The 27,500-nt window shown below is 35.4% G+C and overlaps 1 protein-coding gene across 3 annotated transcripts in view; it reads left to right on the forward strand.

Annotated features, from left to right (window-relative positions):
- Positions 1–27,500, forward strand: part of LOC129739018 (protein single-minded) — a 97,973-nt gene that overhangs the window by 18,156 nt on the left and 52,317 nt on the right. Inside the window, exon 1 of one of the 3 annotated variants that reach the window (XM_055730419.1) lies at positions 15–658. The exons of 1 other annotated variant lie outside the window; for it this stretch is intronic. Coding sequence is in view for 1 of the 2 variants with exons in the window: in XM_055730394.1 (XP_055586369.1) it covers positions 842–926 (85 nt within the window). In the remaining variant the exon portion in view is untranslated. Of the gene's footprint in view, positions 1–14; positions 659–717; positions 927–27,500 lie in introns of those variants that run through there. One more of the 3 variants, XM_055730394.1, reaches the window with a different exon arrangement.

Consider the following 27,500-nt stretch of genomic DNA (forward strand, 5'->3'; position numbering starts at 1 on the left):
CGAGCTGTTTTCTTCCTGTCCCTCTTTCGTTTGCCATCGTCATCACCAGCAGCGCCATCTGCACCGCACCATCAACGTCGTCGTTGTCGACGTCGCCTTCGTCATCGCGCCTCCCTGCCTTGCCCTTGGCCGAAGCGAAATTGCGTTTTTCCCATCCACCACACCCCATCGTCGTCAAAGTCGTGAACCAGATGAGGAGGATGCGGATGCTGTACACACCTCGATTGTACGCGACATGATGCTGTGGTCTCAGTCGGTTTCCGTCATTCTGCGCGCCAAAGCGTGAAACGGACGTGAAGGTTGCTAGTTGAATGGTCGCGCGCGTATCTCGTGCGTTCGAGTTTTTCCCCGTGCGTGTTGGATCAGCAGTTTAGTGTGGAAAAACTTACCCCGGAAGGAACCCGGAAGCACCCTTTGGCGATGACAGTTTTTTACAGTGATTGGTGATTTATGCAACAAATACTACTGAATGTGATTAGTGCTTTATTGATCCGAAATAAAGTTAGTGATATTGTGATAAACAATAAGGATTGCCTGAGGAAACAACGAATATGAACTGGCATCCCGCTTTGAAGGATTACCGCAGCCAGTAAAAGGATTAGAAACAGAAACTTGTGGATTTCACTTCTCGAAACTGTTGAACAACTTTAGTAAGAAGGTACAAAGGACTTCCTGGAAAATTAATTTGTTTGAAATTGTATCGCTTGCCTATAATAATTTTTCAACTCTCAGTCGAGAAATGACTTCAAAAAATGCTAAACAAGTGCTAGAATTCACGTTTAATCATTAACAGATCATTTAAACACAATTAACACAAACATACACAACACACGCACTGTTTATGGCACCATCGACTGTAAACAGTGGTCCAAAAGTACGACCATTAGTAAACGATAGTCCTACTGGCAAGGGTCGAATAACCGCCGGTGAGTTTTTCGGGTGTCTTTTATTTCGTATCAATTTTTTTTTCTTTTTGTAAGGAATAGTTTTTGCTTTAGTTTGAAGTATGTGGAACTTTTTTTTGGTTTTAATTGAATTTTTTTCTTAAGAATTGAGAAATAGAAAACTCTCTATTTGCAAGTGTGGGTTTTAGGTGCAACAATTCGTAGTAATGTTTTTCAGCTTTGTGTTATTTCAAAACTCTTCAGAGTTCTTAAAAAACCTTGAATTGTTACTCGGGATGGCAATCAGATTTCAAGTTCCGAAAAAGTCTACCTTTTTTTATTTTAAGGGGCCTGTTATTGCTAGTAGCTTAAAAACTGGTCAACTATAGGCTTTAAGTGAAAACTCGCAAAAAGTTTCTTTGCGTAGCCTATAAAGCTTGCCAGAATTTTTTCCACACGTATTCGGGCCGAACAAATCCGGACTACTTTATATAAAACCTGCAAAATCTGAGCATTTGATTTCGAAATTATCGACCAAAAATCCGGGCAATATCCGGAAAAATTTGGTCAAACCCAGGAATTTGTAAAGAATAATCAAGAAAAAAAATTTTTTTTCGTTAAAACTTATCAGCAGATTTTAAATCGTGTATTAGGCTTCGAAAAAACCTTTGATGATTATTTTTATTAAAAATCGCACAAAAAATTTCGTTTTTGACACATAAAGTAAGTTTGTAAGTAAATAAATTCGGGCCTTTTTAAGGGAAATCCGGGGCAATCGGGCCGGACCGAACTTCTTCTAAATTTTGTATTAAATATCCGGGCAAGTTGGCAAGCTTAAATCAGGCTATATGTGGCCGTTAGTATAAGTAACTGATTGGCCTCAGACATAACCTCGAAACTGGCCGGAATTTTGCCCTCATCAGTCATGACATGTGCTAATTTTCAGTATCATTTGAATGCATATCTTCGGGATTTTTGAGCATTTAAATTTATTTTACTCAATCTATTTGTTGCTGATATATCTATCTATTTGATGCTGATATAAGATTTAAGAGAGACGATAGAGTGTCGTAAAATGAAATGTTTTAGGCTTAAATAGAGTGTTTTTTTAAATTCCGCCGGAAGCGAGCCAACTGTCTGACATGTTTGTTAACACTTATTCTTAAACACCTTTTGGGATCAAGTTAATTCATTTCATGGACTGAAAATTTTACTCACAAAAATTCTCCTGGTGGGGGGGGGGGGGGGGGGGAATTGGGGTTTTAAAACCAAACCCCCCCCCCCCCCCGGAGAATTTACTTCCCGTTTTACTAATCAAAGTCAATTTCCTTTAACGCAAAGTACAACTTGAATGAGAACAAAGCACTTTCTTCCCCATCTATTTGGACAGACAGCAAAAAAAATATCAGGTTGGCTTGGACCAAGGTGTGTATATATTCAGGAGGTGTTACCGAATATCGAATTCCCGATTCAGCCATTTTGGCTATGTAGGCTATGCAACTATGCGGAGAACTCATGAAGTTTGTTTACCAACAACAATTTTCGTTCCAAATAGAAATATAAACTCTGTGGCAAATGCTTCCAGAAACAGCAAACTTCTTCATAATAACTGCCTTCACTGACTACAGCATTTTAATGACTGAGATTTTTAGAAGGATCCCGGTCACGAATTTGGAAATGAAGCGACTTTTTATCGACTTTCATTCAAAGATTGCTTTGTCAATTTTCAGCAGATATTAGGTTCAAAGCAACTCCAACTGCGGTCGAGAAGACTTAGCCCTCGCACGAAGTGTAACCTGTATATGACGCTCATTAGACCGGTTGTTCTCTACGGGCACGAGACATGGATATTGCTCGAGGAGGACCTGCGTACACTCGGAGTATTCGAGCGACGAGTGTTAAGAACCATCTTTGGCGGCGTACAGGAGAACGGAGTGTGGAGGCGAAGGATGAACCACGAGATCGCGCGACTCTACGGCGAACCCAGTATCCAGAAGGTGGTGAAGGCTGGCCGGATACGCTGGGCGAGACATGTTGCGAGAATGCCGGATGACTGTCCTGCAAAACAGGTGTTCGCCACGAATCCGGTAGGAACAAGACGAGCGGGGGCGCAACGAGCGAGGTGGTTAGACCAAGTGGAGCGTGATCTGGCGAACGTGGAGTGCCCGAGAAATTGGAGAACGGTTGCCTTACGTTTCACTTGTTTTACTAACAATATTTTTTAAGGAACCTTATTAATCGCAGCGCACTAAATTGAACTGCGCACTCATGACTGCGACATTTGTGCGAACTTGTACATTCGTGCGACCTGTCAAATCGGGGTAAAATCTGAAGAAAGAAGAAAAGTCTAAAATTTTCAGAAAATTTGAGGAATAAAAAGATATTCGAAAGCTGTTTATTGATTTGATTATTTGAAAATCACTGGTTTAGATCAGTTGTGTTCTGTCAGATACCAAAATGCTGATTAATGTCTCGCTAGGTGATTTTTGAATGAACATGAATATTTCAGATGTTGGATTATTATTGAATTCTGTTTTTACTTTACGTTGTTTTATCCAATTCTAATTTTGAAATCCTGTTCTATATTCCAATGTTGATTTAGAGCAGGCATGTCAAACTCGTTTAGGTGTGCGGGCCGCATTAAAAAAAATTTATAACGTAGAGGGCCGCAGCCAAAATAAGTTAGCAAATATAACATATTAGTTTCGCGGTGATTAGATATAATACAATGGAATATAGTTATAAGTAAACATGGAATAAAATTTTGCATTAAATTTTCATTAAAGCTTTTAATGTTTAACATTCTTATATTATAATGCATTATATCTATTGTCCTGATGCTTGACATCTTCTCTGAGATACTAGTTTATTAATATCAGGTTGAAGTTAATTTGTCACTGACATTTTCATTATTGATGATAAATTTGTATCAGATAATCTCGAACGATTAGAAGTTTTTGTAGCTTTCATTATGGAAAAAAAAACTGCTCACATAGATAGGTACTTGCAAACATAGCAAGAATTCTGGCTACAAATTTCCGTAACTCAACACAGCGCTCAGGCAAATAGCTGTAAAATTTTGGTACAGCCACTTCAATGTATTTCGCTTTTAATAAAGAATCGCACTGCAGCTCTATCAACTCTAGTTGCAAATTATCAGCAGCATTTTCAGGAGCAAACAAAAATGGAGATACAAACAACGAAAATTATTCTTGTATGAATTTAAGTCAAGAAAACGGCTTTTGAATGCATCTAGTAACGATTCTAGGTGAAGTACATATTTACCAAATGATGCAGCCTCATTTGATCTTTGCAGTTCTTGACACGTGGAGAAGTGCACAAGGTTTCTTTGTAAATTTGGTTGATCTATAACAGTAACTTCGCTTGAAAGTTTTTTACATCATCACAAGCAGTTATGATATTTATTTCTTTTCCTTGAAGTTTTAAGTTCAAATCATGCAGGTAGCCAGTGAGAGCAACGGCAAATGCCAAATCCTGAACCCAGTCGTCTGCTTGAAAATGTTCAACAGGTTCACCTTTCATTTCCAAAAATAATATTATTTCCTCTCGTAGCAAAGAAAATCTTTTCAATATTTTATGGCAGGAAAGCCGGCGTACTTCTGTGTAGCAGGAAACACAATCGAATTCATGTCCAATGTCTTCCAAAAATGTCGAAAATTGGCGATAATTCAAGCCACGGGAACGGATAAAATGTATAGTAGGTATCTAAAATTGGTTTGCACATAATGCCTCTTGGTGAATATTACATTGCATTACAATGAGCAAATTTGAAATTGCTATCGGTCTCCCTTATTTTCGCAAGCAGTTTTGCATCATTAGTTGTATTAAAATCTTTATTCAGTGCTTATTTCAGATTTTTATAAATTTATCTTCATACTTTTTCGAACGGAATAACACTACAACTTCCCAAAAAGTATATGGAAAATCGCACAACAAAGAAACTTTGAAGCGTGCTATCTCGAAAGTAGCTTTTGTGCACTTATATCCCTTTGGCTCTGAGGGCCTCATATGATAGGATAGAAATTGTTTACAAAAAACTGAACTTTATTTATTGACTTCAATTTTCAAATTTTAAATCGATATCTGAATCCGAAAAGAAGTAAAAAAAATAATCTGCGAAGAGCAGTTTATAGGTCAGATTAAAGAAAAAGATAATTTTATAAACAGTAGGTAGCTGAAGATATTTAAAAAAAAACACAATTATTTTTTTTCATTTTACAGTATTTCAAAAACTGCTTTGATTAGATTTTTCGGATTTTTTTTTGTAATTCAGTGACCTATATGGTATTAAATATGACTCAATCTACGAATAAAAAATATTGTTAACTAGTGTTAATAACAATGTATGCTGTTTATACTCACGTATTCGGATAGGTTTAAGACAATAAGAAGACTCCAGCGGTGGGATATGTTTTTGTTCAATTCCGGTGCAACCAACACACTTACCGCAAAATTAATTGAACGTTAGACAAGTGGTCACTGAAGTAAAATTATTCAGAGCTACAAATTTAATCACGGAAAATTTTTGATTATTTAGGATGTGCTTTTATACATTGAATAATGTTGATATTCACGCTCACGTACAACTTCAATTTAAAAAATATCACAATATTTCTGTTGTTGCTTCGGTAAAACAATAATAATAGAAGCAAAATACTTGGAAGATATTTATGTTGTTTACGCTATGAATGTTTACACACAATCTTACACGGGAGCGGGAATAACCTCAAGCCTGGTTCAACCTGGTTCAGAGCAACAAATTTGAACATCGAAAAACATTTGCATTAAGTTGATAACGTTATATTCAACTTTAGTTTTTTGCAGTTATATTTTACATAAAAATCAGTGGTGTTTTTTTGTGACAATTTAAGACGGGGCTACGCGTGCCGCATTGACCAAAGGGAGGGAAAAAATACCATTGTTTTTTTAATTTTTTAATTTTTAAAAAAATCCCATTGTTTTTTAATTTTTTAATTTTTTAAATTTTATGGTATAATTTCAAAATTTTAATCATTCCAAATCTAAATTGTGATTCGGCTCTTCTTTACGTTAAATCCCAGACAAAACATAAAAAAGCATTCCCATAGTGAGTTTTGAATAAAAAAAAACTAATATAAATTTTCATGATTTCGAATTTTAACCATAAAAAAATTTAAAGTAGATTTGGGATTTTTACGGAGATTTTCTCATTTTTATTTTGATTTTTAAATGCAATGCTGAAGTCACTCGCTTTTTAAAATGTTTATTCCACAAAATAATTTGGAATCAGAACTCGATTGTGTTTTTGTGGGTCAAAAATATATTTCACAAGAAGAATTTTGATTTTCAGTTTTGACTTTGCCTTTTTAACTGGTACTTTATCGTGAGAGCGAATATTTATTCAGGATTCTTCTTTCGAGTTTGCATATGCGATCGACAGTTTTATTTTTGCCTTGAGATCTTTGAAGCTGCATTTGCGTTTTTCATACGGTTCTAATTTATAATCTTGTTAAATTATTTTTGAACTAATGCTACTGTTGTATTTCGAGATGAAGTTGAAATGTTTAGCTTAATTTTGACTATTTCAATATGTCCGTCCATGAATGATGAATAAATAATCAATTTTACTCATTCTCTTTATTTTCGACTTGATATATCTGTTATTTATGAAATTAAACTATCTATTTTTACATTCTACGGGAAGAATGTTGAGCAGAAATATAACCTGTTTTTACAATAAGTTAATTAGATTTGAAAGTATACAAACAACTACAGATTTTTCAATTATTTAAATAAAAAAATAGGGTCCCAACCCCCAGAGCCTTAATCCGGCCCTGGTTGTGTGTGAAAACAACGTAAATCGAATGTTAATAGGAATTCGTTCTCTCACATGCGATTCACGTAGATTACATTGTAAGACTAACGTAGGGAGTTTTTTTTTGTATATTTTAAATGAAAAATGTGTTGTTTTTTTCAGGAAATTTTATGTTTTTTAATACATTCTCTAATGTCAGTATAGGGTTGCTTCCATACTGGTTTCCTGACAGCCCTTGTGTAAATAACGAATAAACAACAAAATGTTTACTACTTACGTAAAATCAGCTTTTCTGATACCACCGACTGCTGGATCTGCGCCATATTGAGTACTGTATACTTTTCACATCGATTTTACGTGAATGGGCTATTACGAGCTATGTTAACATCACATAGAATGCATGGATGTTCACGAATGGTTTAAAAATAAAGACTCGAACGTGAAAATCCAGGAGAAACTTCCTTATTAGTACACCCAAAATAATTTGCACGTAGCGGCTACGTGAAAAACTACATAATTTTTATCCAATTGATTTTCACGTAGCTCCTACGATTAAAACATGTGAACACGCCTCTAATAAGAATTGGTGCTCAATAAATGTCATCTAAAATTTACGTGAATTTAAGATCGTTGCAACTTGGTTGGAAGGTGGAAGTTACGTGAAATAAATTTAGTGTTGAGGTGTTGTTTTAATCAGTTCTATTGTTCCTTTTACTTATTCATACTATTTTAAATCATTTTAAATAAAATATCAACCATAAATTTACGTTAAATTGTTTATTCTGCATGCACATTATGATATTAGGCACTTATTCACATGAGACTAACCATTCACTAAACACTCACTATAATAAAAAAAAACCAAAGTCTACCTGTGACCGACTTCTGGGTCGTAGCTGTTACGGGGTACTGGTCGCGGAATATTTCTCCAAAGACTGTAAGTTGCCATATTGCATCCGTATTCACTGCTGCTGTTACTAATCGTAGAAATTGTATTGCTGTGCCTGTAAGGTTATAGTAAAAAGTTAAAAATGGATATGATTTTGCCTCCTGCAACTTTAACTCACCGGTAGACGCACCCGTGGACCACCAGTTTTGCCACCTCCGACCTCCCAGGGAAAGCCCTGAATGCCTTGGTTCTCCAGCCGCTGCAGGAATGTAGCACATTAAAACTTAAAAAATCAGCAAGAAAACAATATTCTTTTTCTAAAATTTCGCGTAAAGTTTGTGGGGACAGAAGTAAACAAAGACTGAGGAATGGTCGAGTACTGCAGCCATGGGTCGTTTATCTTCTTATAAGAATCGCGTGCTTCACGATCGTAAAAAAAAAGCTCAAAACGGATTTCAAATCATCCACATAGACTTTACGTGAATTTCATGAATCCTCTATGTGGAAGGAAACAAGTTATGACACAATCACATAAAATCGATAGGACGCAACAAAATCTTCGTTTACGTGAAAAATCCCGTAGAAAAAATTTCTATATTATTTTGGGTGTAGATATATTTGCAAATTAATAGTGTTGATCGTTTTGTGTTTTTTACTGATTTTTAAAATCCTTCGAGAAAAAATATTCTGATTTGCTGCTGATCATCAGTCACCTCAAGTACCTACTAGGCAACTATTTTTTTAACTTTTCTTCTTGTTCATCTCTAGAACATCCAGGCGAGATTTTTAAAACCAAAATTTCTGGCTTCTGTCTGCTAAAAGTATGATTTTTTTTTAATTTAACCGCGCTAGCGATACAACTATTTTACGCACGTGTTGATCATCGCTTTTAAATTACCGTAATCCGGGGTAATATTGATCACTTTTTTCAATATTTTTCGATTATTGTTCCCGATAAGGAGAATGTGGCATGGTTCTTATTTTTAAAACCAGTACTGGACTCCTATGAACGTAAAACATGGTTGCCGAAATTTACTGGACTACTTTAAATTTGATTTAAAAATCTATTTCGCCGCTGTTCAGGAATTGATGCTTTGGGGTTTCATTGATCAGTCTCCATTTTGACGTTTTTAACGAGTTTTCTTGATCATAAAGGATACAAAACACTTTCATAATTGTTCACAAAGTCTAATTTATCAATTTTACCTTGCGTTTTAACGTTTCCTTTTAAAAACATTTATAATCGAAAAAAACAATGATGCTGCATACATCTAGGGGCAAAAATTATAATACATAATTGCCTAATAGTTTTAGCTTCAAAATACAAATGAAATTTTACCTTCACACATTCCCCTAGGCCCTCCCACTATTTCCATTTTCATTTTTTCTTCAAAGTTAATCATTTGATAGGATTCCTATCCATTTGTCCAATAAGGGCTTACTCTTGGAAAATATACTTACTTTTTAAATATCAAAAATTTATCAAAATTTAAAAATAGCACTATAACTTTACATATAAAAAGAATAAAAGTTTGTCTTTCACATTAAACCACCCATTTGCTTCTAAATACTTTTTGTTATCACCAGGAGATATTTTAAGATTTTGAAATTACATTTTTACTAACAGAAAACAATTTCAAATACAATCCAAATTTTATCTAATTGATACTAAATTAATAGGCTTTAAAATGTAGAAAACAGTTTCCAGAAATTCAAACTATAGTTATTGATGATAATGTGGAAAAATTTATTGATGGTCAAAGTTATCTCGGTGATCAAAGTTACCCCGTTTTACGGTACCTAATAAGTGGACAGATTGTTTTACTTGCAGAGATGAAATCTGGCCTGTTTCTTCGTCAGCTGACGAACCAGACAAGCAAAATTGACCTTCTTTACCTCCTTTCCAATTGAAATGTTCGAATAGCGCTTGATAAATCCTCACATTCCTTCATCAACTTCATGGAATCAATCATCTTAACTTTTAAGCTAATTCTAACCATCGTTAGATCCTCCAGATCTCTTCAAACTATTTTCGTGAATTTTTCATGATCTCGTCCAAAAATTTTGTCAATGAACTTCTTCATTGGACGCTATGTCAAACAACAACTTGAGGGATCGTCTCAAAATTTTGTACATGTATACATGACATTACTGTGTAGTTTCACTGAAAATTTTATAAAATTTTAAATTATGCATTCAAAAGTTATCAACAAAAGAAAGTGTTACATTTTTTTCGAGTACATTTCTTACGCTACTCCAAATGAGAGAATGTTGTGTCTTTGAAACGAAGCTTTAAGGATCGGAAAATGTACAGCAAAACTGCACAATAATAGCAAATACTTCAGTCATTTCAGACGATCTATTTCGTTTGTTTGAGTTGGAGCTGTGAATACACATTCTTTTCAAGTTTAGCTAACGTTAGGACGTCACCAATCATCGGTCCAGTTAAGTTTAAGTAGTCTGGCTACTCCCCACTGAGCTCTTTGACTTCCCTAAGTAGCACTAAGAAAACTTCAATAGTAATTATTTACTCATGAGTAGACATGTAAACACATCAAACCCCTGTCTTCAGGTTTCACGGACCTGGCGATGATGATGACGACTACAACGACCGCGAGCCACGAGACTTGAGTTGCTTCAAAATATGCTGACAAACATTTTGCTTTTGCATCCATACACTCGTATGTGTAACGTTGTCCGTCGTGTTGTGCTCCGTGACGGTCAATGTACTGAATGCCATAAACCACGGAGGAACCAACCGGATATTACGTCACTTTTATGCCTTCACTTAATTAAAAATATGCTAAAATTAAACTTTTGCAAGTTATTTTGAAATCAGAATTGAAAATTAATCTAAAAATAAATTGATGATATTGCTTTTTTTTTTATAAATTTGAACAAACAAGTTTAAATTAGACACTACTGAACAAAAGGGCTCACATGGTAACATTGGACAAGTTTATGATAAGCCTTGATCTTTGTTTTTATTCTTGTCGTTTTTATTGTTGTTATTGTTGGCGACAACGCGGCGTCGTCGTCTTCGACTCGGTAAGGATCGTATTGCTTTATTATATTTCAATAGCAGCGATTCGCTAATTAAGATGTGTTTTTTTATTGTTTCTTTTTTTCCTTTCATCGTGCATCTTTGTTCGAGCTCTTACTCGGTGGGTACCTATACAGGATGAAGTGGCTGAAGATGATGGCTTCTGGTTTTTGTTTGATTTCGTTGCATACAAAGGCGCAGGGATATTTGAAACCTCCTCCTCCTTTGTACGAGTTATTGATGAGATGTGTATTCATCCTCGTTGAGACGAACTTTGGAAGCGATGAATCGATGATATGACTATTTTAAACCGGAAAATGTTACTACATTCAAACAACTCTGATTGGAAAATTACGTTCTGGTTTAGTCATTGCAACTCAAAAGATTATGTTTAATCTATCTTTTTAAGATCTTTGAGGAGTTCTTTGAGCGAAAAGTTTATGTTAGTTTTGTTTTCCAAGAATCATACTAAAAAATGTTGATAATATGTGTAACATAATTTCTGAAATATTACAGTTTGATTGGAATAAAAAATATCATCAAAGTAAAAAGTTATGGAGGTTAAAGTGCGCGGGCATAAATCCCATCTACATAGAGTCATGAACAGTATTGTATTATCACAACATATGCCTAACAATGGTCTTTGATCAATGGTATTAAGGCATTTAGGTGTTTCAAAAATCAAATTACATATTTATACCAAACTAGCTGACCCGGTAAACTTAGTTTTACCCGTTACTTAATAAATCGTTGGAAAATTTTACAGTTCTTTAACTTCTTCGCACTCGTGAATCAGTTTTCATGAAAATCGTCTTCAAGTTGTTAGAGTTTTGTCCCGTTTCTAGTAGATTTTGTATAGGAGCCCCCCTTCCATAAAAAGTGAGATTCTCGAAACTAATATACAAACCATCGCTGGCCCGAAAAACCTTCGGATACCAACATTCACTTAATTGCGACCGACCATTCATACATGATGGCAGTGTTCCGAATATCACTCATTTTCAATGAATGTTTCTGATGGCACTTCGCACCTGAACGTACAGCGGTCGGGTTTCGTTATTGATTGCTACTGAACCTACCCGATCATCGATCGTTCAATTCATCGCTAAAATACAGACCACCGCTCACGATGCTTGCTGTCAATACAGTGCAGCACCATCATCAAATTGGAAACTCACCAATGCGCAATGCATATGGCGAATCTTGTTGGTCTTCGATCAGGAGTGAATGGATCAGGCAGTGAGAGAGTGATACATGAAGCCGATCATTAGAGTATTTTGTTTGATTTGATACATAGCAAATTAATAAATTTATTTGTTGTTATAACGTTTTTTAACATCAGTATGATCAAAATCAAATTGTAGTTGTGTTTGTGAGGGAAAGATGTTCACTTTCGCCGTGTTTTTCAATTTTTACAAGTTCTCTTATTAAACTGTCGTCCGTCACGTTAAAACTACCGAGAATTTATGGTGTCCCGCACAACTGTTTGATTTTTTTCGTCCTGCAAAAAATAATTTTGAATTTCATATAATTCAGGCAGATACTGAGTGAGCTACATTCAGAATGGATCAGTTTGTATCTCCCTCATCTCCGATATGCGATGTTTGCTAAACCGATGATTCTGAATGATGCGACTCGGTTTGCATAGCTGATAGGAGCGCTGATCGAGATTGCATACCAGCCAGGCGAAGCAGTTGCGAGAGGCGCTATCCCACTATACAATCAGAATGTTTCCAACAGGAAACGCATCCTGAGTGTTTGTTTTGATTGATTTTCGGAACCCTGCATGATGGTGTTATATATTATAGAAGATGTGAGATAATTTTGTATGGGGACCCCCTTCCATAAAAAGTGAGATTCGTGAAACTATTATACAAACCATTTCTGACCCGAAAACCCTCGGATACCAAATTTCACTTCATTCCGACCGACCATTCATACGTGATGGTGCTACAAAGAAAACGCCTACATTTTTATATATAAGAAGACTAGCTGAGCCGGTGTGCTTTGCTACACCTTCCAAAAATAAATTATATTTGTAAAAATAAACTTAGATTTATTTTCTAGACAGCATTTCCAACCAAATTTCAACATAATTTAGAAGCAAACGCTTCAAAAAGAGAGCTACAACTGGAGTTTCGAAGTTCAATACAATGATGATTTAATGATATAGACTACCTTTTTCTTCAATACAATGATGATTTAATGATATAGACTTCCCTTTTTTTCTTCCAATGCAAGATGTGCTCACGAACTACTATAAAACCATTTTTTTTTTATCTAAATGACGTAAGATCCAAGGTTGCCGAAATCATAGAAAAATCTGTAATTTCACAGAATTTTGACCAAATTTTCATCACAAAATCTGTGTCACAGAACACAGAATTTTGAAATATTCACAGATTTCACAGAATTTTTGAATTTTGAATGCATTTTCGAAATTATAATTTTTTGACCATTATAAAATTTAGATTTCTCACCTTGGATTTGAAATTTATGATAACATTGGTAATGTTATTTAATTTTTCCCAACGAAAGTGTTGAAAAGACTCAATTCATCATGAATTTTCAATCCAATTAAATGAAATAGCATCACAGAAAACCATCACAGAATTTTTGGGTAAAATCACGGAAAGTCAGAATATTTTTTCTCAAAAACACAGAATTTTTTTCGGCAACTTTGGTAGGATCTCGCATTATTTGTCTGATAAGGTTTCAAATTATGCCAAATATAATATGAATGAAGACTTGCCTCCTTCTTTCCGATTCCACTCAGAAATAAGGAAGGGTCTGAAATTATTCGTACGCAAACAATCTATCTTCCTTTTGCCTGATATGTTCTCGATTTATGCCAACAGACTTGTATGGAAGCCCTGATTGGTTAAAAAGCTTTCAAGCTATACAACGCAATTTTTATGAAACTCTCTTTGTACCTCCCTTTTTAACACTGCAATGCAGAGAGGTTCGTAAAAATCATAGAAACATATCTAGTACCCAAATACCTTCTCACATTGAAACCATGTTAATAAGTTTTCCAAACTTGTAGAGAAGACACATTATAACTTAAGGTGATGCCAAACAGCACTTATCATGGTATGAAATCTGATATATTGCAAATTCCTATATTTCTAGTTATTTGTTAAAGCAAAAAGTGCAAATTAAATTCATATGGGGAAGAATAGATTTTAAAGGAGAAAAAATATGTCTAAATTGTGTTATTCGACTGAATCACATAAATTTTCAATTTTTTTTGCTTTGAATCCTTTTTAAGAATTTTAAAGATTTAAACTTACTGACCATATTTGTTCATTAACAATCGATTGAAATGCAGACTTTCAAAAATTGCATGAATGGATTAAAATTTGTTCATGCTTCGACGGTGGTATGAATATTTTCTTCATTTAAACATCATACCTTTAAATGATAATTTTTGCACCGAGAAAGGTAACGGTCATCAAAGTTTCTTTTGATTCTATTTTTCAAAATTTTAATCTTAATTTCAATTCATATACACCGCGGCAAGTGCAAACGGATTTTATCATAGTTGAACTTTTATAAAACCTAACAAAAAATATGTAAGTCTTTGAAACAAATCAATTTTCGTATGTTGCATAGCTAAATCAGCTCTTTCAAACTCTTGTTGAAAGTAAAATATGCAAATATGTTGATAGAAAGATATTTCTAGGTTAACTTTTTTTTCGTATATTGAGATAAATGAAAACACAATGATTTTTCTGAAGTTTTTCATAGATGCGAAACAAAGTGTAAAGGTTTTGTAATGATTGAAATACGGGTTCCTGTTTGATTTATCAAATTTCATTGATATATCTATACTCCACTTTTACTGAATGCTGTTTGAAGCATAAGACTTTGGACATGGAGGGACGCTGTATAACGGATCAGATCTTCGTACTACGGTAAATCCTAAAAAACTGCCGTAAATACCAAGTTCGAGCCATTGAAAATCATGAACGAGAGCGGCTGTTCCGGGAAGCTGACCAGACTGGTCAAGGCGACGATGGATCGGACTGTGTGCCGATTCCGGGTGAATTGTCGAGTTCATTCGAATCACGCAGGGGTCTTCGATAAGGCGATGGTCTATCCTGCACGATGTTAAACGAACGGTGTTATTCGAGAGCGGTGGGCGAAACGTGGGGCACGATAGCCTTCGTGTAATCTGTACACGACGCTCATTAGCATGGTTGTCCTCTACGGGCACGAGACGTAGATACTGCTCGAAGAAGACCTGCGCATACATCTTTAGCGGCCTACAGGAGAACGGAGTGTGGAGGCGAAAGATAGACTCGCAAGCTCGCGCGATACTACGGATTCGCAGTATCCAGAAAGTGCAGAAGGCAGGACGGAAACGCTGGGCAGGACATGTTTCGAGAATGTCGGACGATTTTCCTGCAAAACAAGTTTTCACTAGGAGTCTGGTAGGAACAAGATAAGCAGAGGCGCAACGAACGAGGTGGTTAGATCAAGTGGAGCGTGATCTGGCGAATGTGGGAAATATTTGCTGACTTAGGGCGGACTCGCAGCAAGCCGTGCTCGAGAACGGTCGCGTTTTCTGTCGGTCTCGTTTTTGGTCCTGTCGTAATGTGTTTTCTAGAAAAATTATAATTTAGTTTGGCTGATCGGGGATTTTTCATGTTTTGTTGAAGTGATGTATGTGACTGTGGCAGAAGTATACCTCCCGCCTCGCACCTAGATCAGGAGTAACTTTTTGCATGCGCCGCTGGGTGGAGAAAAGGCAACATCTCTGACGAATACGGAAAAACCCGGTGAGGATATTCCATGATAGCATTTTTTCCCAGGGATTTTAAACCAAAGATGGCATTTTTCAATTTCACTCTCTCTTTTCATTAACTTTAACTATACACTTTGTGTGCAGGGAAAATGAAACAAACACCTGAATATAGTAGGTTTCATTAGAGTTTTTGTTGAAAGACGGCGAACCAGCTCGATGTGTGTTTGCGGCATTTCATTTACGCATCTGGAAACATACTTTGTTAACAATCTTAACGTTTTCTATTTTATTTCAATATTTTGAGTTTTATTTTCATAATTGCAGTTATTTAAAAAAAAATGGAGGAGTTCGGGTTCGCCCGGCACTTGTCGAGCAAGGACGTGTTTGAGTGTCCGACTCCCACGGACTTATTTGTGTAGGATGTTTGTTTTACCCGTTTTAATCCGTTCAGTGGGTTATGTTTTAATTTGCGTAACCTGCTTTATGTGCGAAAATGTATCTAAAAGTTTTGATTATTTAAAACATTGATTTGTACTCTTTGAGCATAAAAGGTCTTAAGACTTCTAAAATGTGAGGCAAAGGAGAGCAAAGAATCAAAGAGTTTTCAAAAACAATTAGCGAAAATTTGTGTCTAAATATTAAAATATAATTCATTTTCATTTTAAGTTGCTTTCCGTCTTTAAACAGTAAAGCCTTTTTGAAAACTCTTTGCTTCAACAGGGATAACGTTTAAGGAAAAGAGCTAGTTTATCAAAGAAGAAATTTGGATGGTATTGATTTGCCTTCAATATTTTATTCGATCCATTTTATTTGACGTTTATCAAATGCCTCACAGAAATAGGAGTTTCCTCAGGAAATGTCTAGGAGCATCCTCTACCTTTCACCAACTAACACAACTCCTTCCTTGGATACTTGAATATGGATTCGCCGACGTATGGACGGTTTCCATAGTTGATGATACTAGCTTATCTCTGGTTCTGACTATTTCAAAAAAAATGTTTTTGGAGTATGCAGGAGTGAGAGGTTGCTAGTTGAACTTAAAGAGTATCTAACTAACAATCCTTCCCTTTTCCCCATTGACTACTAGGACGTGGCCGGCGCCGTTATTAATCAGATAAATCATATAAAAAAGGGAGAGCATCAGTTTTGTACAATGAGAATGGTTGCTAATTCCAAGCACAATTCTTTGGGACTTTGTGCAAAATTGATGGCCTCGATTAATCACGGAGTAGCAACCATTGGCGACGTGGAACTTGTTATGCTTAGCCACGACAGCGATCATGGAATTCTAAATGTATAGTTTAAAATCAAATGTAAAAAATACTTCATTCCTCTAAAATCGATTTAAAAACAAAAACCTGTAAATTAAGCATTTCGAGTTCAATGATTAAAGGTGGATATGAGTAGTTAAACAAGCTAAGCTAAATATTTGCTGACTTAGGGCAGTTCTAGTTAACCAAGCTATAAAAAATGCATTGTTCTAAATCTACACTCTGTTCAATTGAACAGTTAAACCGCAGGCTTTGGAATGATAGTTGGTTAAGTTTATAATTGTCACAATTTGTTGTCACAACATAAATAGGTAGTGCAACTCGTTTAAAAACTTCCTTTTTCGAAAGCTTGATCCCGAATTCGATACGGTTGTTATTAAATTACAAAGTCAATTTTTTTAAAACAAACTGCACCCAAGAAACTTCCAAAAACATCCATTAAGGCAAGTTGTTTTGACGACAAAAAGATCGGACACTGAATATGTTTTGGCAATCTTGCCAGCGAGAAGAAAATCTTATTTTGGAACTCGACTCGACATTCGACGGCATATTGAACGGCGAATGTGCACACACCCGGGTAACTGCAAAATAATGGAGCATTATCCCGGGAAAAGGCGCGCGCGTCCTGAGCTGGGCCGAATTTTGACATTTGTGTAAACATTTCCGCTCCGGATCGAATCCCGCGATGGATAATAATAACGGCTGGTCCCTTTCTTGCCCTACATTCATGTTTGTATGAATGAATGGTGAGGTGCAATAAAAAAGCGAACCTCTTGGGCACTGTCATTGTGTGATATCTTTATCGATTCTCTGAACAGCGCACCACCAGCCAGCATGAATCGGCCATTTGTCGAGCAAATCGTTTCGGTAAGCCGCTTTACTCTGGTGTGTGGTATGAATTCAAATCAGCCTTTGGTTACGGTGGGTTTTTTTTCTCGCTTTGATCAGTTTTCCTAACACAACTTTATTGCCCAGATTACATTTGCTGGAAGCAACAATTAGAAGGTGTTTTGAATGTGTGTAGATTTTACAAATAAAAATTACCCGAACATCAAAGAGTATTGATTTTAAATTTTGATCGCTACAAATTTTAGAAACTGTGAGCTGACGCCTGAACTTCTATTGTGGTTATTTCTCACAAAAAAAAATCTTGGAAAAGAAGTTCGGAAATATTTTTGAAAGGAAGTTTACCCAACGCGATACTGGCGGCCGCCATTGAAATCTGACCAGGTCCTAAACATTTCCGAAACTGGATCATCCCAAGACAACAACATAAAAAATACATCCTCAGGGATTCACGCAAGGATGCACTTTGCGATACGTCAACCCCGGCTCATCCAGATGGGAATTTTCTGGTTTTTTTTTTCTCTCGGTTGGTTCATCTTTATTTTGTCGAAAAATAGAACGGCTCATTGAACTTTGACGGAACTGCTCTTTCGGTCGTTGTTATGTCGCGCCGTAAAGCGAGTGAGCCCTCAGCTTTGCTCTGCCAATTTGCAAAGAAGATAGACTGCACATCTGGAGGGTCAACACGTGTGCCCTATCGGCTCACTTTCGTTCTCGGTCTTCTCACTTTGGGTGGCACTCTATGAGTTTGTGATTTATTATCATTGTTATTTAGTATTTTGCTGCTAGCTGATACTGTCCTGATGTTTTCCGGATATTTTCTCAGTGCGGTTTATGGTTTTTACTTTATTAATTTTCATTTTATTTTTTCTTACAACTTGATATTTTTTTCGCTTTTTAACTCTTATATTTTAAATCTCAATTTAAATTTTGATTGTTTTTTCAGTCTATAAATCATTTCGTAATTTCAGGAAAATCACTTGAAATTAGTTTGAGTTGTGTTGTATTGTACAATATGTTGTATGAGACAATTTTGTTTCTTTTTTTGTCAAAAGTCCGTTGTGGTCCAAATTTTATAAAAGTCTCTTGAAAATTGAATTTATTTGACAACTTCCTTTTCAACTTGCCTGTACATTAATTTTGATTGGAATTATTTTACAATTGCTTGGGTTAAGTCATACATTATTTCGAATCTAAAAGGAACCTCGAATGAGGCTCTGAATGCACTACTAAATATTCTGCCTCAACATAAATTCATTGAATTAGAGGCAGAACGTAGAGTCCTGAGACCTTCCAAACAAAAAATTTTCTTTGAGGTATATCTTACAGGACACTCCTGAGGAAATTGAAAATAAACACACTTATTGTTAAAAAAATGATGGTTCTCAATTCCTATAAGGGAACATTCAAATATTACGTAACGCTTTAAGGGGGGGGGGGAGGGGGTATAGCAGTTTGTTACGCTTTGTGGATTTTGCTTAGAAATTTTGAGACGAATGTGTTACGTAGGGGGGAGGGGGGGTCGAAAATTCTCGAAAATTGCGTTACGTAATATTTGAACGGCCCCTAAGAAACTGACCAACAGTATTCCAGGCTGAAATTTAAGCAATTCTGGAATGTACTTAAGCCTGTTTGAAAAGATGATACAGGTACACAAGTATCTGCATGTACTCTGAAAGCCAGGCCGCTCTTCGAGCACTTAGTGCGTTCACATGTTACTCCAAACTAGTATGGGAGTATATTGTTGCTCTATAAAAACCATAAGGAACACAGTATTTTAAGTCTGGGTACCAGGCCATTACGGTATTCTAGGCAAGAAGCAGACCAGCTAACTAAGGAAGAATCTCAGGGACTGTTGATTGAACCTGAACCTTTCTGCGGAGTATCGAGGAGTGCCATGACTATGGGGACAATTCTCAAGAACTGGGGAAGCACCACTATTGTTTCCAACTGGAAAACAGCGGAGGGAGCAATTAAGATAAAAAGATTCATTAAACTAAGCGTCCTACTCTCCAAAAATATGTTGAACGTAAGCACGTTGTACAACAAAACTGCATCTCAAAAGGATAAACATTATTCAAAACGATGACTGCCGGTTTTTCAGGTTTGAAGAGCATCTTTTAAGCAACTGCTGCGCCCTTCTTAATGGAATAGAACGAATAATTGGGGCAAAATTAGTAAGCACACAAGACATATGGTTGTACATCAATACTAACAAGGCTATATCGTACATCTTCGATATCATACCCTAATGGGACACAATTCTTAATCAACATTCAACTTTCGCTCCAATCAATAGTGCAGGTGAAGCTGAAAGCATGTAGTTACGCGAGATAATTACCACAATAGATCAACTAAAGTAGTCATACTATAACCTAACTTTAATTATAACTTCTTTTTATGAAACAATGTAGCCCAAAGTAAGCTTTCACTTTCGCTGTTTTTTTATTAACGAATTACGAAATTCTCAGGCCAGCTGACGACGGAATTACGACATAACCGTGGCCAAGTGCCGAGAGCATTCGCTCCTAACAACGGTCTACAAATCATCCCTAGACACTGAACGGAAAAACCTATAAACAGTAATAATAATAAGTAGGTATAGTTAAACTCTTGTATACGCCTTGTATCGCCTTAAAGTCAAGTGTGAACGAACAGAAGGCGTTTTGTTTGAAACTCGCCAATCTCGCCACCATGCGATGCGCGACGCGACGATATGATGGAACTGGCGATGAAGATGATGAGTGTTGTGCTCAAATGTCAAACTTTCCTCGGGTCTCGTTTGACAGCAACTCAACTTGTCACAGCGCCACAAATTATATGCTACGAGCTTGGCTTAGCCCGATCGTAAAATCTCGAGTGACGATTAGTCGCGGGCAGTAAAATGCTTTCGTATTTAGCTTACGTACGTTTTACAGAGCCCACATTAGGTCATTCTGCGAATTTCGGCCGTTGTTCAGTCAGAGATTGACGCGCCCAAATTTTCTTCTGATATTCGAATATATGGCCATTTCCTTCTCAAAACATATTTTGAAGAAAACTTGATAATTTGGAACCGATGATCCGTTTGTTCGACATCAATCGTTTTCATGAATGACAAATCAAGCATGACGTTATGTTTGCTTTATGATTTGGAATCGCAAAGCAAAACGACAAAATTCAGATGAAGGTACCCCTATTGAAGTAAATTGAGTAAAAGAAGATTTTTCCTTATTTGCCACTCACCTTTATCTATACCTAATACAAAAAAATTAAACATCTACTTCAGCGTTTAATTAGATCAACTAAAATGTTTTTATAATAAAATACTCAAAATGCTTTATGGAAGCAATGTGGTCGAATTTAAAATGAGAAAATTACATTTGAATATCGATTAAAATGTCAACACCAAGATGTAAATTCGCGACCAAAAAAACTATGAACCTATAACCACCTATAACTTAAAATTTTGAAATTTTGTAATCAGAATATGATGAACACTCTACATAGCCTTCATATTTAGTACAAAATTCTTCATGAGATTCTCTAAAAATCATATTTGCTTAAAAGTAAAAAGAATAATTCACAAAAAGAGTATTTTCGGAAAAAAAAAATGCAAAGCTTAGAAACATACAGATGAAAATTTGATCAAATTTTAATTGCTTCCGATCAGAGGACCAGTTCAGAAATTGGGCGACCATGGTATTTGTAAATCAAATTGTATTTTGTGAAAAGAAAATCGAACCGAATAGAAACAAACATCGTAACAAGTCAGAAGTAAATTAACTATTCCGTGTTTAAAAACAAAAATTTCATAAAGCTTGACGACAAGTAAGGAATAATGCTACTCTGAATGGAAAACAGAAAACATCAACAAAGGAAATTTTCGAAATTAAAATCATTTATAATCAAATCATCATAAAACGAGTTGAGAGGACAGCTTGGTGCAAGAGACAATTCCAGCGGGTTTTGTGAGAACAGCTTGAAATACGTTCAAAAACTACCTATAAGCAAACTGAGAGGACAGCTTGGTGATCATGCAAGTTGAGAGGGCAGCTTAAAATAAATGTATAAAAAACACCTAAATATAAGCGAATTAGGATAGCTTAGTGATGAAGCGAAATGTGAGGACAGCCTGAAGTAAATGTGAAAAACATACCTATAAGCGAATTGAGAAGACAACTTGGTGATCAAGTGGGTTGAGAGGACAGCTTGAAATATAATGAAAAAAAATCTATAAGCGAGTTGAGCTTGGACAGGACAGTTTGAAATGGATGATAAAATCATCAGGAAGCTAGTTGAGAGGACAACTTGGTGATTAAGAAGGTTGAGAGGACAGCCTGATATAAATGTATAAAAAATACCTTCAATCGAGTTGAAAGGACAGCATGCAGAGTTATTTGAGAGAACAGCTTTAAAAAGAGCTTGGTGAGAATGTAATATCATAAAGGTTTAGTGAGAGCGTTTTATAGAATCTTTTCCAGCTAACCTTTTAGGCTCATTAATTGATTTTTAATCCTTTTAACCTTCTGGAATTTCTTTTAGCACTCATAATGTGCTATCGCAGAACTTCGAAGATTTCGTAAATTCATTTTTTCACACTGTAAACTGGAAAATGTTTTTTTTTCTCGTAGTTTTGATTGCCATTTGATAAATAAAATGAGTAGAGTGAATAAAAACAGAATGAAATAAACACAATCAATAGCAGAATGGATTGAGTAAAATAAATGTAGGCTATTGGTGGGATGAAACGATTGGAAGAGGTAAGTTCAATGAGTAGAGTGAGTGATGTTAGTAAAATGAGTGTTCTCCAGTGAGTTGAAGGAGTGGTTTGAGTGATATGGTTAGAGTGAGTGAATTTTTATGGTGAGTAAAGTGAGTGTAGTGGATGAAATTAAAGGAGTGATTAAACAAGTTGGATGCCGAGCTGACGAGTTGCAATGTTTGAGGAAAATTCAAGCGAAAATGAGTTGAGTTTAGTCAGTTGAATAAGCATGAATGAGGATTGAGAAGGTGAATGAATGGAATGAAGCAAGTGAAAAATGAAGAGAGTTTATAGAATCACTAAAATGGAAGCAATAGATGGAGTGAATGAAGTTAACTGGTTGAACTGGTGATATCAAAACAACGAATGGGTGGAATGAGTAAATCGAATCCCACGGCTAATGCGCTTTTTTGTGATGACATGATTTCAAAGAGAATGATTTTAGTATTTGAATTCAAAATGTGAGGTTCTAAATATTTGTAAAACTGTAAAAATTAAAATATTTTCAAAATTAATGTATACAGCGAATTTTTATTGCGGGTTTCTGTACCGCTGGTTTTCCAGCAAAATGAATTGCTGGAAACGATCAGCCAGCAAACTCAATTGCTGGAAAACCAGCAATCTGAAAAATGTGCTTTTCTGGCAACCTACAAATGGTCGGTTCAAATTGATTTGTTTTATTGCTTTATTATTTTTCCTCCAAAATAAGGAATATCTGCATTGTTTCGTTTCATTTATTCATTTTATTTATTCCAAACTATAGTTTTGACACACAAATTTTGGTAATTTTGTAATTTACATGTTTTTCAGCGGCTGTGAATTCTATACCTGATGAATTTTGCCGTGGCGCACCAGCAGCTGCGTTTGGTCATTCTCGGGCCATTATTTACGTTCTGGAAAATATGAAAATTTCGTTAATTGTATTGTAAATTTAAAGCAAAAGTGTTTACTTACAGATTAGTCCGCCTCAACATTCCCATTTTTTTTGTAAGAAAACACTGAACTGTTTCGGTCAGTACATTTTCACGATTATATGAAAATAACAAGTCCCAATTTGACAGATCGATTACTGATTTTCCAGCAATTCGGATCGTTCGCTGGAAAACCAGAAAAATAATTAATGTTAGCTGGTTTTCAGCAAAAATTTGGATTGCTGAACATTTCCAGCAAAAATTTTCGCTGGAAATCCAGGTAAAAATTTACTGTTTAGATCATCAAAATTATACTCTCTTTTTAATTCTTTCTCCACCGTTCATGCACAAACTCTAAGGTTGAACAAATTAAATCCTGATTGAAAATCACGCCCGGCTTCGCCCGTTCGATCTAGATTTCTCACTCGAAACTGCAGCCCTAGTTTCCGTGTGGTGATGCCCTCGAAATATATTTCCGATCGATAATGTTGAATTGATCGAATCTGCCATTGTCGATATCACGTTCCGTCCGAGATATGATAGACTCCAAAACGTTCTTCCCACAATGTGTATCGACCAGCTTCCGTCCCATTGTCCCGGCCGAGGGCAAATTTATTCATACGCACGGCCTCCGGTCGTCTCCCTCAGGAACAAATTGAGGTCTCAATTCGTCAACTATCCAGACGAGAGAGAGAGCTCGAAGAGGCTGGAAAGTGTTGTTGTTATTGTGAATATCTACAATACATAGGTGGTGGACCTCAGCAAATCGTCACCGTTTTTGGGCAAACACAGACAGGCGCGAGGGCTCTCGGTAGCTCGACAGCTCGAAAGAAAAACAACCTTCATTCAAACCCATTCTCATAATCGGACACTTCCGATCTACGGAAGCTGTTGTTGGGAGCCAACGTCTTTCTTGTGGATTGTGATTTCTGATTGATTGATTCTTCGATGGGAAACTACGCAATATTTTGGTTTCTGACGGAAGAAAAACATGCCATTTGCGATATGACGAAGAACCCTTTTGTATCGACTCGAAGAATATCTCCGGGAACATCTTGATGCCCGCAGATTCTTTCCCGGCCTCAATCGATTATCACCCCCGAAATGTTGGTGGGAAAACAAATACTTGAAGGAATGACAACTTCTGGAAAAATATTTACTTTGAAACCGATCAGTTAGCAACTTGCATTCAAAGATTAAAAAAGGGTTGTTTGTGCTGCAAGTTGTTGTTTTCAAAAAACATTCCAGAAATTTAAAATCTATTTTTACTCAAAAGTATTTTTTCTCATACAAGGGAAAAATTCGTCATTTTCGACAAACTGAGTCAATCATTCCTAAGCTATCACACTCTTGAATGTTGTTTATGAAAGAATAGATAACACAGAGCGAGAAAAAAAACTTCAATAGAGACAAATAGCCAGCAGCAAACCCTAAATCGCCATAAAGTCACGGATTGTTTTGCTCCGGTAAGACAGAGCTGGTTAGCGCAAAAAAAAAGTGAATCTACTGTGATACAGTAAATATGCAGCAGCAACTTTGTTGTGGGACATCTTCGTTCGTTGGTACATAAGCAGAACTAAGTTTTATACTTAAGATATTACTACTACAGCCAGCTAGTCATTGTTCTAAAGAAAAAATATTGTCAACCCCATCCAGGGGAATTCAGCTAAACTGACTGACAAGTACTGTTCACTTGACCAATCAATATGGGACATTTTCTGACTTTTGCGGATTGGGGTGGCAAATTTTATTCACAATGTGTTAGAAGAAACAAATTTTCAAAAATTCAAGGCGTTAATCAAATTAAATATTTTTTTCAGTTTGAGTGAAATATTCAACTTAAAAGAGAAAATATTCGAGAACGTTCAAGACTTTTTTTTAAAGAACCATTCAAATGTTTTTTAAGCAGTTGTAAAACTCCTTATAACGAAATCGAAAAACATATGATAAAAGGATTGTATAAATATTTAAAAAAGACGTTAATCAAAGGACATGTCTCAAGTATGTTGTATGGCAAATAATATTCATGAATAAAACTAAATCGACTTCAAAAAAATCATCTAAAGTACAATATTTTTCGTTTGAACTTGGATCGTTATTTTCTCATTGAAATTTTGAACAATAAAAAAACTATTATGACAGAAATTATTGTGTAACCTTGTTTATATTTCGCAATCATTTTTTTTACCAGTTGTTTGGTTGTTTGTTTTATTTTACGGCCTTTTGTATTGATCATCGATTTACAATAAACACAATACATAACGAGAAGAAATTCTCCATTCCTGTATTTTTATATATTTGAATGTTATGAAAAACGTTCTCATATCGTTAAACCATGCCTATTTCTGAATTTTTCTTAAGGGGGGGGGGGGGGGGGGGGGTAGGGTCTAACACTTTAAAAAAATCGATTGTTTTATTTTTTTTATTTTCTTATTGTAAAACATTTCAAGAATGTTTTGTCAAATTTTCAAGTCATTTGAAGCAAAACTGTAGAAATTATAGGCCTTTATCTCCTCCTATCTAATACTGCAAGAAAGCAAGAGCAGAAACTTCAAACGCGTTTTTCTCGAAAGCACATTTTTAAAGTCCGTGGACATCGTCATTTGAAAACTACTTATCCGATTCTTTTCAAATTTGGAACATATTTTCTACATATGAAATACCAGACCCCAACGTTTTTCTTTTTTGTTTTTTTTTTTACTTTGGGGAGATTTTACAGGTGAAAAATGGCGGATTTTTTCGTGAAAAATCGTAGTTTTTACTTCAAACAGCCACAAAAATTTCATAAAAAATTTTTAAAGTAAAATAAAAACGTTGGGGTCCAGAGAAACATCTTTTAAAAATATTTTGCTCTGATTTTTTGACTTCAGATGATTCTGTGCTGAGATACAGTGTCCACCGCAAATCCTGTTTTCAAAAAGGCATCCTCGAAAGTGCTCTGTCACCGGCTCATTTTTCAATATGTTCTTTTAACAATGCTTTGTATAATGCAAAAAATTTGAATACATTTGTTTTAACGATATCTCTAGAAAAAAATCGTGAAAATGGTTGTTTTTTATACCCGTTAGACCCTACCCCCCCTTGAAAAAATACCGTAGTAAAATATGACTTAACAACTTTAAGAAAAAGTGGAGATCGTTTTATTTACAAATTTAGACACTATCTTAAAGTCCAAAAGGTTTTTGCTTAACACAAAAAGCTGGAAAAAACAAGTGGAAGAAAACTACTACTCCTTGTTCCAAAACCGACCAAAAAAGAATGAAATCGCAACTTCCAACAATCTTCCAACTTTGACAAGCTGCCATTTCTCTCTCGGTTTATATTTTTTCATTAAATTTTCACACAATTAAGTTCAACTATCGAACTGACGTTTTGCCAAATTTGAATTCTTTACAATGACTGAAAACAAAGATACAACTTTTCTCGTAAAAAGGGGAAATTTGGAATCGCTTCACTAAATTAGCTGTATCTTTATAGCCCAATAGACGATTTCATCCTTTTTTGGACGGAGGTTTGTATGGAAAACATCGTAATCAATGTTTTCTTGGTTTTTCTTTCACAAAATCAAAACTTATCACAAAAAATGTTGTACATTGACAGAAATTTCATTCGTGCTTTGTTTTGGAATGAAATTTTTTTAAAAAAATGTCCATAACGAACCCCATTTTCAAACCGGCACCATTTTTGATCGCGTGAATTAATTTTGACGAAACATGACCAGATACAAGATCATACATTTTTACCTCTTTGGACCAAATTTCAAGATTTTGCAATGAAAATTGTCAAAGATAAAGCTAATTTAGTGAGGCAATTTAAAATTTCCCTTTTCTCGTGGCTTAAGGGCGAACCAAAGAAAATCGGGAACATCGAAGGATTGATATCAAACGACTTGAAAATGCATAGAACGTCGATATCCGGTGTTATTTTAAAAAATTGATCAAAGAACGTATTTCTGGGGCTTATTATTATTATTATTATTATTTTTTTTTATTTTTTTATTTTATTTTTTTTTTTTTATTTCTGGGGCTTATTTGGGTCGTTTTTCGTAAGTCCGGTGTATTTATACAAAATGTTTATGAATTGTCTTGTCATTAGATTACAATTCACTCCGAATCGTATTTTATCCATATGATAGTTTAAGAGGCATCTTAGGCTTAATTTTTTCACTAAAGTGGTTCATTAATTTTTCATAAGGGTGGTTCGGAAAATCATTGAAACGACAAAAAAAAAAACAATAAATTACACATTGTAAGTAGGAAACTTCATCGCGCCATGACACATAATTTTAAACAAAGATAAGTTAAATTGCAAGGATAAAAAATATAAACTGACAAAATATGAAGTATA

Source organism: Uranotaenia lowii, chromosome 1 (assembly GCF_029784155.1).
Source record: "Uranotaenia lowii strain MFRU-FL chromosome 1, ASM2978415v1, whole genome shotgun sequence".
NCBI classification, from domain to species: domain Eukaryota; kingdom Metazoa; phylum Arthropoda; class Insecta; order Diptera; family Culicidae; genus Uranotaenia; species Uranotaenia lowii.